General features: G+C 34.7%; 1 protein-coding gene across 1 annotated transcript; it reads right to left on the reverse strand.

Moving 5' to 3' along the window:
• Window positions 1-554: 554 nt before the first annotated feature.
• Window positions 555-6,441, reverse strand: LOC127118737 (uncharacterized). Its single transcript, XM_051048992.1, has 4 exons — window positions 6,207-6,441; window positions 5,858-6,068; window positions 1,939-5,578; window positions 555-1,834 (listed from the first exon to the last, which is right to left on the reverse strand). Exons 1-4 carry the CDS (start codon window positions 6,363-6,365, stop codon window positions 724-726), a joined length of 5,121 nt encoding a protein of 1,706 aa, XP_050904949.1. The 5' UTR covers window positions 6,366-6,441; the 3' UTR covers window positions 555-723.
• Between the last annotated feature and the right edge of the window lie 6,087 nt (window positions 6,442-12,528).

The following is a 12,528-nucleotide window of genomic DNA, read 5'->3' on the forward strand; positions in this document are numbered from 1 at the left end:
AAAATTAACAATAATAATTTACTTTTTTTATGTGTAAAATATAAAATATAAAATTTAAAATAAACGAAAGTAGTGACACTTAAAAATAAGAGATTTGCTATGTTAACCCTTCTTTTCATACAAAGATACAAAGATACATACTAGTATAGTTTAACAAAACAATTTTTTTTGTACAGACAGAATAAAATATTAAAACATTATATTTTATACCTTATATATATAAAATTACAGTTTGATGTAAGTTAGCGGTTTAGATTTTTCATTTCTCTAATAATAAACTAAGGAAGTAAAAAGCTAAAAAACAGAGATAGTAACAAAACAACACATAAATAAACACTGACATCTAACACCTTCTCACTCCTCCAATAAACCAATTGTTTAGCAATCACTCCTTCACATGATGACATCTAACATCTTCCATCACACCACCACAAGACTTACATATACCATTATATAAAATCCAGATTAATATCACAAATTTCTCATAAACAGCACAATCTTTTAGAGTCTTAATTTGAATTAGCTGTGAAATTTCCTTAGTAGAGGCCATCGAATAGAAATAAAGGAAACAAACTATTGTTAAAAGGTACTTAATAGGTAATTCCCATACAAAATCATAAAGTAGTCTGAACATAGTCACTCACACACTGAAAATAGAACAAGAAAACATCAAACATATTCAGCAAACAGACACAGTAACAAAATAAAACCACTGCATAATACTTAGTCAGATGGGAAGGCAGAACTGAGAAACTTTTCATCCTCCAGGAAAATCTGTAAGTTCTTGGACACCATCAGAAAATCAATATCTTCATCCTTGAAGTTCAGCAAAAACCCCAGTGTGATCAACTCAGATAGCGCAGGAACAAAATCGTGATTCTCACACAAAACACCTTCAGATATAGTCTCACAGAAATATGTTGCATACTTGAGTGCATTTCCCTGAGACTCATCCATCTTATGGATGAAAAACTTGGACATTTGCCTATCCCAGCGAACCATTTTGTCATCTTTCTTCGTAACAATGTCCCCTGATGACAGTGATAAACTATAGCTTACCGTGACAGGAACCATCGTCTTCAGGAAACTCAGGTTGAGAAGACCTTGAACAGCTTCATGCCTCTTGTCAGCTTCCATTTTCAAGCTTGAACAAGCAAGGAAGCCAAGAATGAGCTTAACCAAACCTTTTAAGTTGAAAATGCTATTAGGATCAACTTGCACCATTTCAACACCATCATCATTAACCAATGATGATTCTTCTTTCGACAGAGACTCAGAGATATTCCGAACACCTACCTTTCGGTAGATGTCATACAACTTAGCAATGGAGGATGGGCCAAAGTTCTGTTCAGGATACCACACAAAAACTTTCTCATTCTCAAAAAGCCTTTTCAGATGAAGATTATCAGGAATAAATGCATCTTCCTTATCCTGCAGAAATATTTCTTTGCTGCATGTGGTTACAGGTAGTTTGATTAGCCTCTCAGAAAGTTTCTTCTCGGTATTCGAGCCCAAGTGTTTCATGATAAACATCCAGAATTTACAGCACTTGTCATAGGACAATTCTTGGGACGATTTCTCCCAATCATTCCAGAGATCAACATAATCTTCAACGCAGGGCTTATACCTGACTTCCATGGAAAAGGTTAAGAAAGGAAGAATTTTCTTATCATAGATATCTTCAAGAACATAAAACTTCAAAGAAAAAAGCTTATCCGGATCATGTATGACACATTCTACAGAATCGACCCATTTCCCTCCATTGGTTCCATTTGAAATCCAAATTTTCTTGTCGTCTTGTTTCTCTGGCTTCCAACCGTATTCGGACAAGTACCTATATATGTTCACAATATAATAGAAGTCAGAAAAAGTATTAAGGTTGCTGTCAATAAAGAAGCAAATAGATAGACATAACAAGTAGTTGGATAAATAAAATACCTATAAATCTTCACAATATTATCAGTGTTAGAGAGAGACTCAAGGTGACTGGAAAGCAAGGAACATCCTTTCTCAAGATCAATAATAACTCCTACTGCATTAAGTTCCTTCTGAAAAGATGCAATCTTAGGTCCATAAAAACTTTCATCAATAAATGGCCCATCAGTTGGATTAAAGAAAGAACTCCACTTGGAATCAAACAGCAAACACATCTCTGGAGGCCTATAACCAGCATGTGTCTTCAACCAATTTCTGGACAATCTCTTTTTTAACTCTTCATCAACGGAAAACTTGTTCTCGCTCAATAGACTTTGGATGCACCCCAGAAAAGAAAGCACACTTTCCGGAGTAATAGTGGAGGGATTTGAAGGAAAATTCAGACATTCGAGCACAAACCTCAGTCCTTTTTTCAATTCAGTAACAACGCCAATGCTCTTTAGCTCTTCCTTGTATTTTTGTATTGCTGCACCATAATATTTGTCGCTGTCGTCAATGAATGGGAGACAAGTAATTGAAGATATAGATTTCCACTCCGGAGCATATAATATGCATTTTCCGGGGCATGTATAACAGCCAACCTTAGTGTACAGCCACTTCTGATTATGTATAATGGTCGAGAAATCCGAAGGAAAACTATAATCAGTTTTCTTCAGCAGCCTGCAACAGGAAAGAAATGACATGACATTTTCTTTGCTAATTGAAGTTTGTAATGCCTTCTGTTTGAAGAGAGAAGCAAATTTTTTGATGACATCTTCAAAATCAACCATAACACCAATCTTCCTCAGCTCAGCCTTGTACAAAAATATCTTCTCTCCATAGAGTTTCTTATCAATTATAGGAAAGCCATCAAATACATCCAAAATGCAGCCCCACACCGGATCATACAAGAAGCATTCACTGGGTATTTTGAAACCCATGTTTGTCTTCAGGCAGGTTGTTCCCTTTAGGGAAGTAGAGAGTTTACTAGAATCATTCGAGAGTCTCATGCAATGCATAGACAAAAGAACAGCCTCAGCTGTCAAAGATGCCAAGTTTGCCGGCGACTTTAAGTGCTTGATGACAATCTCATGATTTCCACTCAAGCCAACTATCACTCCTAGCAGCTTCAGCTCATCTTTGTAACTACTGCATATTTCATAACCATAATAAGATTGATCGATAAAAGGGATATTACTGATTTGGGATGCTACTTGCCACTCAGAATCATTCAACACAGATCCCACAGGAGACATTAAACCACAAGAAGTCTTTAGCCAACGCCCATCTTTGATGCTGTTCACAAATTTATCCAAAGGAAGAAGACTATTCCTAAGATATCGGATGAATTTAAGCATCAAAAGAACATGATTCATGCTTAGAGTGAAGGAAGATGCACGAGACATAAGTTCTTTTCCAATGAAATTGCATGCTTCCTCACAACTGGACATCACTCCAACTGTTTTCAACTCCTCTTCGTATGTATTTATTCTATCCCCATAGAAGCGCTCATCAATCAGTGGGATATCAACAAGAACAGAACCATTCTGAAGAATTTTCCCCAACGGTGAGCGAATTAAGAACGACTTCGAAGGGGGCCTGTATCCATTGACAGTGACTTTAAGCCAGCTTCCATCTTTTATACATTTCAAAAACCTCTCTGGTAGATGGACTCCCTTGTACTTAAGATTTCGAATCCATTCCAGAAGCAAAAAGGCGTTGTCTTTCGTAAGTGGTGTATTAACTGCTGAAAATCCAGCATTTGGAGGAGATATATGAGGTATGTCAGAAGCTCCAACATGTGTTTTGAGAAAACAAATAAGCTTCCCGGAATCTGTATATTGGCCTGCATAAGATGATGAATTAAGGTACTCCTTCCCAAGCTCAACATAATCTTCATCCCTCCAAGGATTAGAAACGATCAAGTCTGCCCATTTACTCACATTTGCGGGCACAAGAACCCCTTCTCCTTTCACAGTGATTGACCCGTAGCTATCAACAAGTGGCATAGAATTACATAGACTATCAACCTCACGCTTTGTCAAATACCCCTTGGACAAAGAATGGTACAAAAAATGAGCATATGCAATGGCATGTTTTCTGTTATTTTTAACAGAACTGCAGAGGAGTTTTGCAAAAGCATACGGGCTCAAACTAGTAACATTTACTTCACTTACAAGCCATTCCATCAAAGTCTGTTTGTGGGACATTCTTAACATAGCTTTCTGTGTTGTTTCTGGCATAAAAAAACAGTTTGCTGCACATGCAAATTCCTTGTTCCAATTGATGAGCCAAGAGCAAACATTAGACTGACTTGAGTCAGTTATTACTACTCGCTTGGCACCTGCATGGCTTTGTGTGCATTCATCAAGATTGAAAGAGGATAGAGTTCCATCGAGTGACACATACTTAATCAAAGGAATACTATCAATGTTTGTTCCCTCAAATTTTGAAGACCAATATTTAGCAACAAACAATAAAAGCTGTAGATAGAGATCTTCTGATACTCCATCAACAAGATTAGAACTTTGGATGCACTTGGCGTACCAATCAACATTAACTGATTTCACCCCTAAAAAGTCAAGTATTTTATCATACTCGGTTGTATCAAACGAAGAACTCAGGATCTTCCTACCATCATGAGAAGACAGGTTAAGCAGATACACTCCTTCGTCCCTGGCTTTATTCAATATGTCCCAGAATTCGGGCAGCAGCCTGCTTACTGCACCAGGCTTATAGAAGTGCTTTTGTTCTGTGTATGTCTCAATGGGAACAATATTTTCTTCAATTAATTTTGCTTTGATCTTGTCCCGCACATGATTAAACTTCTCAAATGGAGAACTTTCAATGGGAAGGACCTTGAAAGTACGAGCCAAACTAGATACCGGAACTTGACCAGATCGTATGACAAGTGTTTTGAATGCATCCATAAATGCAGACGGAACACATTCAAGTATCCCTTGATTCCATTTATTGTCCAAGAGAATTGTCTCCCTAGATGAGGCAAGGACAAAATCAGCTTGAATAATGAAAGGAAAGTTAGTGACCATCTCTGTAGGAAGAAATGCATACACCCCTGGCGAGGTTTTGCTAGTATGAAGCCTCTCATGAACTGGAAAGGCTAATGTCACAACCCATTCTTCCAGATCGGTTCTCCTTTCGACCACATTTTCTGGCCTAACAGGAAACTTTTGCGTCCACATGTAGTAGGAGCATTCCTTCTCAGAACTACTATTTTCCCCGGCAGAGAGATGGAGTGTGTAGGACTCTGCATTCATGTTTTTTCTAGTCACAAAGTTAATCTCACTGGAAATTGATACAGAAGTTATAGTGTTCTGTGAGGGATTTTTGTTTACCTCTCTGACAGAAAGGTGTCTGATTTTTTTAAGAAACAAAAGAACTTCAGGATGAACTTTTGACAGTTGTTGTTTTACAGGATCAACCTTATCCGACTTCAGAGGCAAGACAATAGTTGTAGTTGGTAGAGAATCTTTACCATATATCTTCTTTATGTCCGACAGGGTTGGCTTCTTCTCAACCCATTCAGGAACTATATATCCAAGACTGCAATGTGGGCAGGGCTTTTCATTGAACCTTATCTGATATTCATTGCTAAAGATATAAGGTTGTGCAGTAACCAAAAACACACTCTTAAAACCAATTCCTGAAATTCAATCAAATGAGAGATTATGTCAAAAAAATTGCATTTTCTTCTAGTAGAAATCTATAGGCAAACATTACTTTATAAAGTATTCCTTGAGTAACAAGTATTTCCAGAAGAGATCAAAGTTGTCAACGAATGGAATGACATTGAACTCATTCAAACAAATGAAATGCATCTACTTTCAAATGAGATATTAAAAAACCAATGAAAATATTCAACCAATCTCCATAATAAACCATAGCACTTTTAGAAACATTTCAATAAAAGAATGCCATGTACCTTTCTCTCCTATGTAACCGCTGCTCCTATTGCCCTTTTTAGTTGATCGTCCGACACTGCAAATGGACTCAATGTTCTTGGGAGAAAAACCATTTTCATTGTTGAAAATAAGCAAGGTGGCTGGAGCACCCGTACCAGTAATGTCATCCGAAGTTATGACAAACTCCAGCGACGGTTTCACTTCTTTCATGTAACTGTTATCTTCTGCATTCTATATTTACATTCAGTGTTACAAATTTGTAAGAGATACAGAAATTGCGATTAAAAAAATCTAAAACTGGTTAAGAACATGTTTAAATATGCATGATAATCATAGGAAAGAAAAAGATGATGAAAAAGGAAAACGTACTTGAATTAGCTCCATGAGGAAATGAACATCTTTTGCATAAAGCTCAGCCGAGAGATTCTTGACAGCATGGTGAAGATCTTCGGTCAGAGGGTTTTGTTCACCGCCAATAGAGAACTTTGTTCTTCTTATTTGTTCAATGTGTTCTTTTGGTGAAGCCATGATGAACAAGAACAGAGTGAAAAAACGAAATACTATGTGATGAACAAGAGAAGAAGCAAGTGTAAGTTTACTTAAACAAGTGGAAAACAAACGTTGATTTGAAAAGAGAAATTGTAAAGTTTTTTTTTTATAGAAAAAGCTATAAAGTTGGCTATTTATTGCTTACCGGATAAGTAAGCCTTGTTAAAAATGAACACATTTGAAAAGAATAACTAATTCTACATAAATATTTTTTAAATTAATAAATAAATTTATTAAAATAAAACCTAAATTACATTTTTTGAAATATAAAATAAAATTGCATTAAATCTTTATTTTCTCTGAAATAAAATATAATCACGGAGAGACGGTGTTATTACAATTACAATTACTGTGTGAAATTTCCAACAATTTTCGTTTGGGTTACAACTATTAAACGGGAAAGAGTGTTATTACAATTACTGTGTGAAATTTCCAACAATTTTCGTTTGGGTTTCCAACGGGTCAAGTCAACTAAAGACCATCCATCCGGCTTTCCATTGCCAAATGCATTGTAACGTCTCTTAGGAAAATATGGCTCACTTCCCTTGCATTATCACTAGGACTGTTACTCTTTAAATTACATTATTATATTTAAGTTTAGAAACTAATAAGAAATCAGTGCGACGTCTGGATTCACATTACACGTCTCAGACAAATTTGATTTGTTAGTTAACATTCACATAATTACACCATATTTGAAATTTATCAGCTTTGAATTTATTTATTTTGGATTGTTATTAATATTTATAAATATCATATACATAAACTAATATAATCCACCTATCATTAAACATTTATCCAAATAGTATATTAAAAAACAAAGCTAACATGACAAGAACTTTTAATAGTACGTAATAATTATAAACTTGATAAAAAACCATGTCTAACATCTTGTAAATTATCTCTTATGTAAACCATAAGCCCTTGAACTTTGTTTACCAACATACAAAAACATAGGAACACCTCCTTATTTAAATTGAATCAGGTAAAATTCGTTTAGCAATTAATAAAGTGCTTTGAACACCTCTTTGTACACAATATTTGAACTAGTCGAACACGATGCATTCTTCTTGTCATGCATTAAGATTTTCAAATCATATTTGCTCTTAACTCTTGAAATTGCAACATACAATTGACCATGACTAAAAGCATGAGTAGGCAAATACAATCTGACGCTATCAAGTGATTGATCTTGGGATTTATTGATTGCCAATGCGTATGAGACAATGATGGGAAATGGTTTCCTAATAAACTTGAATGACCAAGATGATTCATAAGGGGAGACATACATTTAGGTAATGTAAAATATGTTATCTATGTTCTTTCCCACATGATTTTTATCTCAATAACCTTATTTGTTAACCTTTTCACAATTAATCTTATTCCATTGCATAATCCTTCAGCCTGATCCAAATTTCTCATTAGTATAATGGGGGTACCAAACTTCAATTTGATCATATGATTTGGTAGACCTGATGTTCTCAATTTACTAAAAAATTATGGAGTTAGCACTTCATACGCTTCACTATGATTGGAATTCGTTCTACCAATTGAGTTAGAACTCAGATACTCTTTATGTTCTCCTAAAAAAATGGTATAAAATTAGAATATTAAGAAATTATTAACAGTAATTGAGACATAGGTGATTCATCTCATATTATCAAATCAGTTGCTTCAAATAGTTGTGAATGTTCAGTGTCTTTGTCAATGTTGCAAATCAAGTTGTCAAGTGTTAGCACGGGTATTTTGAACTTTGAGTGGGTTGTTGTTTAACCTACAATAATAATGAAGCAATTCCACTTAAAGCAACAGTAAGAATTTTTTTTTCTACAAACGCAGTGCACTTGATAGTGTTGTCCACATGAAAGTTTTACCAGTCCCTCCATAACCATGTCAAAAAACACCATTCCTCTTTATTATTGACAACATCCATAATTTTATCAAAGATTGAACGTTGTTTATCTATCAATTATAATATAAGAATTAACATTAAAAACTAAAAAATGTCATATATGACGTCTGTTGAACACAAAATCATGCTACAAAGAAAATTAATTACCTATAAGGACATGGAATAGCTCATTGAAATTTTGTCGTTCAGTATCAGCATTGTAATCGGGTTTGTCATAAATCAGTCTGTTGCCAACGTGCCTTGTGACATATGAATTTGGATAGGTCTTAACTTTAATTTCATGCAAACTTCTTCAATTTGCTTGCAATAGATTCTCAATCTCAATCAGTGTCAAATTTTGTATCTCTTGGTCGGTCAAATGCAAATTTGTCAAAAATAAACCAATCAACACTTTATATAAACACTTTATGACAACATCCATATGAACAACATAAAGGAAACACCATTCATGGAACATAAACATTAACTACCTTCATGTTAAACCTGTAAGTTCATCTAAATATATAACTTGCAACTGTAGACATTTCTTAAAGTCATTATTTTTGTCTTTGTTTCCCCAAAATAGTGAACATTGCCATATGAACAACATGTAAAATTAGATGGAACAACAACATTAAAATAATCCATACAAGGAACAACATTTAATGGAATGACAAAATTAATATATGACATGTAAAAGCTGCAAGTTCATCTAATATATAACTTTAATAACAACACGATCGGGTGTCAACATATGACTGTCATATAGTTAAGTGATATGTTTACATATATAATAGTTTACTTTAATTAAATTAAATAGTAAATATTTACCTTTATTACTTGTTTCCTGTCTTTGCTGATACAGAGTATCGTCACATAACGTCCTCCAAGTTTTTCCCAAACCCGACGTGGTTTGTTCATGGTACTGGATAGTAGCGTGGTAATAAATAACTTTCTCAAAAAGTGACCGCAACCCCAACCCTTTGCCTCATTTATGGCTGCAACATATTCCTTATCATCATCAAGAAATCTCATTTCAAAACATGCATCCCTGAAACTATCTTGAACTTTTTCACCCACATATTTTATATCCTCATAGAATGTTTGTCCCTTGACAACTGTTAGCATCATCCTCAAGTAACACAGTTCACCTGTACTTGGAGGAACCCAAATTAGTCTGACAATGGTATGGCCTATTCTACGTGGTCTCCAACGTTGGTATCTTTTTTCATAAACAAACTTGGAAAGAAATTGAGAGTACGTCTGGTTTTTTTTGCCTCTGGGTATGTCTTGTTTGCTTTCATCCATGAAGTAACATTGATTCTTTCACAGTTGGGTTATCAAGTACTTCATCTATCATCTTATAATCAGTATGGTAAACATAATTTTTGCCCTCAAGATGGAAATACAACCTTTCAATTGCAGGAGACCTACCATGAATAGGAAATGAAAAAAGCCTACAACATACTTCACTTGGTGAGACATATCTACAATCAAAATATTGCTTGATTTCATCAACATTTATGATCACAAAATATCTGTCAGAATCAGATTGGACAACAGCAGTGGTAATCTACCATACCCCTTATTAATTTACTTGAATAAGTACTTTACTAAAGTACTCTGATTACACCACTCCATATTGATGTGTGCTTGAAATTTCTTCAACAAATATGGATTACAAGGGACAACATATTTGTTATTAAGAACGACGTGATTTTTCATCACTGTATTACCACTTTCTCTTCTTTTGTACACATGATATCCATCTTGGTCAAAAATGGTTATAGACTGAAATTTCTTGGGAAAGTATTTAGAGCACTTTCTATTTTTCATGCAAGGTGAAGACCTGTTTGCTAAACCGCATGGACCATGAATCATATGTGTCTTTACCAACTGATACAATTTCCTATCATCTTCTTCTGATGGTATCTCTGCTGAAATGATCTTGTTTATATCACCTGGCATTGGATACTTGTTCGACGGATACAAGAACAACTATATATGTGCATATGGTAAGCCTCACTTTTGGAATTCAATCGTGTATATAACTACAAATAAGTGAATTTAGTATTAAACGCTGGATAATAAAAATTTAAAATGTGTAATGCAATAACATGATAACTTTAGTCAACGATCCTTAATTTGACTTACATGCAAATTATAGAGGAACTTTTTGCTAAAAGTGATAAGGCTGCGGGAAATTTTCTAAAAATAAGAAAGGTCGTTTTCTCTCTTTTGTTTGTTCTGAAATTAATTCAGTTTTTTGTACCTAAGGTTACTTAGTGAGTAGATTTTTGTGCTACTACTCACATTAGTATGTTCGTGCAAGCATTCATGTGAAGCTATCTGCCAACTGATGATGAAAGATTCATCTATGAGGGCGATGGAAATAAATTTGCAGAAGAAGCTGTAAGGACGTTTAGGTTATTATTAAAGATAGGTTTTCATTTGGATTTGGTTGAGACTTTTGTTGCATCGTCTATTATACGAAATTTAATTTCTATTTCTATTTTGGACAAATCAGGTTATGCTTGTTCATTTAAAAATAGTAAATTTAGTCTCTCATACAATTCAAATGATGTTAGTTGCGGTTCTTTCAATGATATTCTTTATATTCTTGATATCGAATGTCTTTAGTCATGTGGTACAAAATGAAAAATTAAATGAGAATTCTGCCACTTTATGGATAAGCGATTAAGCATATCTCTAAACAGAGAATTCAGAGGTTTGTGTCGGAAGGAATTCTTATATCCCTTGATTTGTCGGACTTTCAAGGGTAAGCAGACAAACAAAAGGAACTTCCATGCTGAAAGAGATAAGGGTGTCTTATAACTAATTCATACCAATATATATGGTCATTTCCCTATAGGTTCTCAAAATGGGCAACAATATTTTATTACGTTCATAGAATATTACTCAAGGTATGGTTACCTATATTTGATTCATGAGAAATCTCAATCTTTTGTCGTGTTCAAGTCATTAAAAGATGAGATCGGACTTCAACTTGGAAAGAAAATAAAGGCTGTCAAATCTGATCGTGGTAGTGAATACTATGGTTGGTATGATGGATCGGGGGAACAACGTCCAGGGCCCTTCACATTTTTTCCCCGATGAGTGTGGAATTTTTATGCAATACACAATGCCGGAAAAATCCAACATGAATGGAGTTGCAGAATGATGAAATTAGACTCTTAAGGATATGGTGAGGAGTACGATTAGTCATTCTTCTCTTCCAGAGTCACTTTGGGAGAGGCATTAAAGATTGTGGTTTATATCATTAATAGAGTACCTAGTAAAGTAGTAGCTAAAACCCCTAGGAGTTATGGATTGGGAAAAATGCCAGCATCAGGCACCTGCACATTTGGGGATGTCCAGCTGAAGCGAGGCCTTATAATCCCCATGAAGATAAGTTGGACGCAAAGACAAGTAGTTGTTATTTTATTAGATACGCTGAACACTCTTATGGGTACATGTTTTATAATCATATCACAAGAATAATTTTTTTAAAACGGGAAATGCTAGGTTCCTTGAGGATGTAGAGTTTGGAGGGGAATGAAGCATAAAGAGTGTTCCCTTTGATGAAGAAACTGTTCATGACAATGATAAAGTCTATGTACCTCTCATTGTTCCTGAAATAGATCTTGAAATAAATGATGATGTTATTTCTACATTCCTCAAGAACGAGACAATACTGAGTTTCTTCTTCAAACACCACCTATAGCTCAAACTCAACAACCTCAAGAGTCATTTTAAGGAGATCCACTAGAGAGAGGAACAATTCAATTCCATATATTATGTTGTATTTCTTCAGGATCTTGAGGATGGCATTGGTTTGACTGAGGAAGATCCTATGAACTTTAGTCAAGTTATGTAGAGTTCAAACTATCTTAAGTGGGTTGATGCCATGAAGGATGATATGAAGTTGATGGATGCCAATGATGTTTGAGATCTCATGAAATCACCTGAAGGAAATAAACTCATTGGTTGTAAATGGATATTTAAAACCAAAAGGGATTAAAAGGGTAAAATTGAGAGATATAAAGCTCGTCTTATCGCCAAAGGCTTTACTCAAAAGGAACGCATTAATTACAAACATATTTTCCCTCTTATCTCTTTGAAATATTCTCTTAGGATCATGATGGCATTAGTAGCTCATCTTGATTTAGAATTGCACCAGATGGATGTAAAGAATGCATTTCTAAATGGAAACATTAAAGAGACAATATATATGGTGCAACCAGAAAAATT

This window comes from Lathyrus oleraceus, chromosome 2 (genome assembly GCF_024323335.1).
Source record: "Lathyrus oleraceus cultivar Zhongwan6 chromosome 2, CAAS_Psat_ZW6_1.0, whole genome shotgun sequence".
NCBI classification, from domain to species: Eukaryota; Viridiplantae; Streptophyta; class Magnoliopsida; order Fabales; family Fabaceae; genus Lathyrus; species Lathyrus oleraceus.

Coding starts and splice junctions, on each gene's coding strand:
- LOC127118737 (XM_051048992.1), bottom strand. CDS start 6,365: ATGGCTTCACCAAAAGAACACATTGAACAAATAAGAAGAACAAAGTTC. Junction 6,069..6,206: donor TCCTCATGGAGCTAATTCAA/GTACGTTTTCCT, acceptor ATGTAAATATAG/AATGCAGAAGATAACAGTTA. Junction 1,835..1,938: donor AATATTGTGAAGATTTATAG/GTATTTTATTTA, acceptor GAACATATATAG/GTACTTGTCCGAATACGGTT.